The 6,509-nt window shown below is 41.0% G+C and overlaps 1 protein-coding gene across 1 annotated transcript in view; it reads left to right on the top strand.

Moving 5' to 3' along the window:
- Positions 1-6,204, top strand: part of LOC124805491 — a 139,741-nt gene extending 133,537 nt beyond the window's left edge. Inside the window, exon 4 of the mRNA XM_047266055.1 lies at positions 5,906-6,204. Coding sequence (XP_047122011.1) covers positions 5,906-5,951 — 46 coding nt within the window. The 3' untranslated portion in view covers positions 5,952-6,204. The remainder of the gene's footprint in view (positions 1-5,905) is intronic.
- The last annotated feature ends 305 nt before the right edge of the window (positions 6,205-6,509 follow it).

Below are 6,509 nucleotides of genomic sequence, written 5' to 3' on the forward strand. Positions count from 1 at the left end.
CAGCCACTTACCCTGTACCAGTGAGTGTTCGAAGGCTGACACTCAGCAGCTGCCGAAGTGACAACCCTTCATTTGTTCCCTCTTCCCCTCTTCCCATCATGACTCTCCTCCAGTAGAATGTTTGCAGCATTAGATCCAGTAAGGAAGAATCATGGCTGCTCTTGAAATCGAAGCATCTGCTTGTTTTCTGCCTCCAAGAAACAAAATTACGTCCTCGTGACTGCTTTGACCTCTTGCATTTCCTTCTGATCTGCTTCGACCTTGATCCCAAAGGTGGCACTCCATCTCATGGGGGAGTCATGGTGCTCATCCAGAACGACATTCGTTGTCAAACCATCTCAATGAACATTCAGCTGTGCACTACTGCAGTCCGCATTTCCCTTCCTCATTTCCCCTTTTCTCTTTGCAGTGTTACATCCCTCTCTGTCATTTGGTGTCTCTAGGGCAGACTTCCTCCAGCTTACTGATCAAATCCTTCACTCCCTTTTTGCTGCTCAGAGACTTTAATTCACACCTTCCCCATCGGGGCTCTTTGAGAACCTGACTGAGAGGTGCCCTCTTGGCTGACCTTCTTAATCAAATCATTGTTCCTTTCTGACTCCATGCACATGTATTCCCACTTGGACGTCTTGTTCAGCATTGCCCAGCTTCTCCATTGTCTTAAGTGGTTCGCTCTCTGACATTTACTCGAGTGACCATTTCCCATGTGATTTCCATTTAGTGACTCTTATCCCACCTACATATAAACTCAATTGGCAGCATTCTTAGGCTGACTGGAGGCTGTACTCCTCCTTGGAAACCTTCACTGAACAACAGTTCCCAAGTTTTGATGACCAGGTAGAACGCCTTGAAAGGTTATCCTTACCACCACAGAAGGTTTCCTACATCGCGCTTCATCTTTACCACACCATGTCCCAGTTGCTTGGTGGACTGAGGGATGCCGCAACATGATTCATGGGCAGAGTCATGCCCTTCACATTTTGAACTGTCATCGTACAATGGCGAACCGTATTTGTTGCAAATAGTTCGGTGTAGCAGATATGCTAGCTGGATTGCAGTTGCTAGTTCTTTCAACAGTTTCACTGCCTCTTCCATCTTGTGGGGCAACCTCCAGCAGCTCTTTGGGACCAAAGTCCAGACCCCAATTTCTGGCCTGACCATAGCGGGTGACACCATTGTGAACTTTTGGATCTTACTGCTATCTCCAACACCTTAGGCCACTATTTTGCAGAGATTTCATACACCCTTCTCCTCTCAGAATCATGAATGCTACATTGTTGCCTTTACTATGAGGGTTCTAGATCAAGCTATCACACCCAACAGACAAGAATTAACTGATGAAATTGTAAACGATGTTTTTTTAGATAATTATTAAGTGGTTCACTGCAAATGGGCTCTCATTAAACTTTGACAAAACACAGTATATAAAGTTGCACACAGTAAATGGAATGACACCATTAATAAATATAGACTTCGATCAGAAATCGGTAGCTAAGGTAGTATATTCAAAATTTCTAGGGGTATGCATTGATGAGGGGTGAACTGGAAAAAACACACTGAAGATCTGCTGAAACGTTTGAGTTCAGCTACTTATGCTATTAGGGTCATTGCAATTTTTTTTATATACATCTCAGTAAATTAGCTTACCACTCATATTTTCATTCCCTGCTCTTGTATGGCATCATATTCTGGGGTAACTTATCATTGAGAAAAAGAGTGTTCATTGCACAAAAGCGTGTAATCAGAATAATTGCTGGAACACATCCAATATCATCCTTCAGACACTTGTTTAAAGAGCTAGGGATCTTCACTGTAGTCTCGCAATAAATATATTAACTTATGAAATTTGTTGTTAACAATCCGAATGAATTCGAAAGTAATAGCAGTGTACATGGCTACAACACTAGGAGAAAGGATGATCTTCACTACTCAAGATTAAATCTAACTGGCTCAGAAGGGAGTAAATTATGTTGCCACAAAAATCTTTGGTCACTTACCTAATAGCATCAAAAGCATGACAGATAGCCATATAGCATGTAAAAGGAAATTAAAAGAATTTCTGATTGGCAACTCCTTCAACTCATTAGATGAATTTTTGGATATAGTAAGTGGGTAATTTCCCCACCCTCCACCCTTAAAGAAGTATTAAAAATATTTAGTGTCATGTAATATTTTGTGTAATGTAATACCTTGTATAGACACCTTTTATTAACCTGACACATTCCACATCATTACGAAGTGTCGTATTCATGATTTATGGAACAGGTACTAATCTAAAAGCTGGTCACTTCATCCCGAACCTCCACCCCATAGCCAGACGATGTTCACATTCAGATGTTGCAGCACCTTTCTCTTGCGGGCAAGCACTTTCTTCTTCGTACATACAATTGCATATGGGCAGAGGGCACGTTTCCCAGATGCTGGCGTGAAGCCACTGTCATACTTGTGCCTAAGCCCGTTAAGGACAAACACCTTCTTTTTATTTACTGCCCCATTTCTATCACCAGCTGTGTTTGCAAGATGATGGAATGTGTGATTTATGGTCGTCTGGTATGGTGGCTTGAATCTCACAATCTACTAACCATTGCACAATGTGGATTTTGAGCACGCAGTTCTGCACTTGACCACCTCGTCACTTTGTCAACCCTTTTCATGAATGGTTTTCTGTGGAAATCCCAGAATGTCGACATGCTTTTTTATTTGAAAAAAGCCTACACCACCTGCAGAACGACTGGTATCTTCCGTACTCTATACACATGGGGTTTCTGAGGTCACCTGCCCCATTTCCTTTAGGAATTTTTGAAAGACTGAGTTTTCAAGGTACGTGATGGTTTGGCCTAATCAGACACCTTTATCTGGGAAACATGATGTTCTCCTCAGCGGATACATATGCTGTTCATATGCCATGCCCGGCCACTCATCCTATGCCACCTCCTTTGATGACTCCCTTGACCACCAATATGGAAAGCATCCATTTTGTCTGTTACCTCCCAGAGCCACTTTCGGCTATTGTTCTGGCTTAGCTTCACACTACCTGCCACATTCCCAATTGCTGTTAACCCTTCATGATCATGGCTTCATGTGCCAGTCCATGTTCATCTTGGACTTCATTCGCTTCCTAAGGAAACTGCTCCATATTCATTGTATCACTGTAAGTTTCTCAACTTCGGACGTAATTTAGCTACAGTACCTTCGTGTACACAGATGCCTCTTGGACTGATCGTGGTGTCAGATGTGCCTTTGTCATTCACACCACCCATTTTCGGTATCTGCTACTGGAACTCTGCTCAGTATTTACAGCAGACCTCTTTGCCCTCTATCAGGCTGCTCAGTACATCCAGCAACAAAAGGTTTTTAATTAGGTCATGTGCTCCAATTCTCTTAGTGCCCCTCAGAATCTTTGTGTGCTGTTCACAGACCATCCCTTAGTGCAGTGGATCCAAGAAGGCTTCCTCTTGCTCACTCTTGAGGGAACTGCTGTGATATTTATGTGGATTTCTGTTCACATCGGTCTGACAGGAAATGAGGCTGCCGACTCTACTGCCAAGGCTACAGTCGTCCTAACTTGGCCTGCTAGCTCTTCCATTCCTTCCAAGGGTATCTGTGTTGTCGCCTGTCAGCCTCTGATGTCACTTTGGCATCACCACTGATCCTCTCTGCATGGAAGCAAGCTCTGGAGAATTAAACCTCTCCCAACAGCTTGGCCAATCTCCTCTCAGCCCTCTCGCTGTGAGGAGATCATTTTAGATAGATTGCTTATTGGGTACTGTCATTTTAACCATTTCCATTTGTTAGTGGTGATCCCCCACCATTATATGCTCATTGTAATCAAGCTTTGATGGTCTGCCATTTCCTGACCGTATGCCCTTTTTTAACTGTTTACATTCTACTGTCTGTCTGCCATTGAGTTATTGGCTGTTTTAACAAATTATGTGGGGGTGTCAACCACATTTTGCTTTGTATCTGTCATAGCAATAGGTTAAAGGACACTTAATCTTCAGTTCAGGACCTCCATTGTCTCTGTAGTTTTTTTTTTTTTTTTTTTTTTTTTTTTTTTTTTTTTTTTTTTGGACCTTTCTCTGATATGATGTCCTTGTTTTTAGGTCTGTTTCCTTCCATTGATTGGGCATGTGGTCACTTTTAACTCCTTTCTATGCATAAGTGTTCTATGGTTATGACTTTGAAAAAAAAAATAAAAATCAGTTTTTGGTGATGCGCCTCAGTGCCTTCTGCATTTCCATCTTGTATCTAAAGCTTCCTCAGCAGTTGTTTTCTATAATGTTCTTGATAGTTACAATAACCAGTTGGGCTATTGCTGCAGCAATGTTGTTATGTTTGGTGGCAGGAAGAGTGTTTTGAAGCGTCTGTCTTCTATATCAAGGTGGCTTTCTGTGGGGTGGATCAATAAGTGGATGCATTGTGCAGAATTAACATCAACTTACTTACTTCTTCCCTATGATCCTTTGGCATTTTTTTTTTTTAACTTCAAGTACGAAAACTGAATTGTACCATTTGTAAAACAAAGTAGCAGTAATCCAGGCCTTTGGTTGATTCTTGTTAAAGATATTGTTATCAACAGAGTAGTATTTTGTGGTTTCCCATAGAGTTAGCACAGTTCAGCATGGTAACATGGTTTCCACTAACCTTATTGCCAGGAGCACTACTTTCCCCTTTAGAAGCTAAAGTTGTCTCAGGCAAAGCCTTGCAAACAAGGCCTATCTAATCTGCATTGTATGAAAATTCAGTGCCATAAGATTCTGTATTAAGTTTGAATTTTTCAATAAAATTTTCTACTCGTTTTGGTCCGCTGACAGTTTTTCACTACTTAAATTCAACTCCTGAACACTGTGCCTTGCCTTGAAATTCTGCAGCCAGCTTTAAATGAACACAAACTGTTGATATTCTTGTCTGAAATTTTGTGATTTTGCAAACAGTCAGTCCTGAAAGGGAGTTTCCCAATGCTTGCTGCTGCAAAAACCACTTGAATATGGTCTCTTCAGTCCCTTTGTCCCCCCCCCCCCCTTTTTATTATTATCATTTCTTTTCTTGATGATCTTCTGTCTTTATTTCAAGGACACACACAAAATTTAAAATTGAGAAAATGTTTTCTTTTTGTGTCTGAAACTGTGTGTTCCCAAGCTAAACTTCTCAGCCAAGTGCTTTGCACTCATGCCTCTGTCTAATTGTTCAAGGACATTTATTTTGTCTGCCAATGATAAGACAATGCATTTACTTTTAGAAGACACATGCTGTACAGTAAATTAAAACGCACACGCAGAACAAAACAAAAGATGAAACATATGGTAACAAATCAGCAGGTATGTTAAGGTCCCGACACAGACTGATTTAGGCCACACTGAATGACGGGCACCACAAACACACTGGTGTGTGTATGCTGCATATACCAATGTTCATACTGTATTCATTATTCACTGGAAGAAAGATTTTATCTTTTAATACATTTACTATAGAATTATTTTAGAACAATAAAGAAAGATACAGTGTACTATATATTGTGTTAACTATTACCAAAATCAAAGATTTTAGCCATACAGTACAAATTTCTTTTTCTTCAAAGTGATCCAGATAATTGGTGACAGACAGCTGGACATAGGATGATTGCAATTCTACTGTACAGATTAGTAAGTCACTTTCGAGAGATTGTAAAATGCCAAAGAAGGCACGTATGTGCCCAGGGGTTGTCGGTGGGGCCAGAGTTTGTGGCTGTGTGTGGTAGGCACTAGAGCTTACAATTGCACAGTGTGTTACTTATAAGGAACTCGTAAATCCAACATTATCACCATATTCACTATTTTGAACTGTTCAGTTGTTTGTATAAAGAGTGCTGATTTGTGTTGTAGAAGTTGTACAAATCAATGTACTAGCTTAGTATTTCTTCTTTCAGAGACTGCGAAGGGCTGACAATAAAAGCATGGAGACTGTGTGGATGAGATGTGCACTCACATGCCAGAGCTGCAAGCTGAAGATATCTGAGGTTCATACCTGTACATGGTGAATGGATATAGTGACACTTTGTATCCAGTGACAGTGCGTATGTTGAAACTGTAAAATTGTATGTTGGAAGTGTTAAGAATGCTGATTAATTGTGCAAATGACAGAACTTCATTAATTTCAAATTCAGTGATACTCGACAACAGATGTACTAGGAGGATCAACTCGCATCTGCCTTAACGTCAAGGATAGTGTGAGCTCAGGAGCGCCGTGGTCCCGTGGTTAGCGTGAGCAGCTGCGGAACGAGAGGTCCTTGGTTCAAGTCTTCCCTTGAGTGAAAAGTTTACTTTCTTTATTTTCACACAGTTATGATCTGTCCGTTCGTTCATTGACGTCTCTGTTCACTGTAATAAGTTTAGTGTCTGTGTTTTGCAACTGCACCACAAAACCGTGCGATTAGTAGATGAAAGGACGTGCCTCTCCAATGGGAACCGAAAACATTTGATCGCAAGGTCATAGGTCAACCGATTCCTCCACAGGAAAACAGGTCTGATATA

This window comes from Schistocerca piceifrons, chromosome 7 (genome assembly GCF_021461385.2).
Source record: "Schistocerca piceifrons isolate TAMUIC-IGC-003096 chromosome 7, iqSchPice1.1, whole genome shotgun sequence".
Classification (NCBI taxonomy): Eukaryota; Metazoa; Arthropoda; class Insecta; order Orthoptera; family Acrididae; genus Schistocerca; species Schistocerca piceifrons.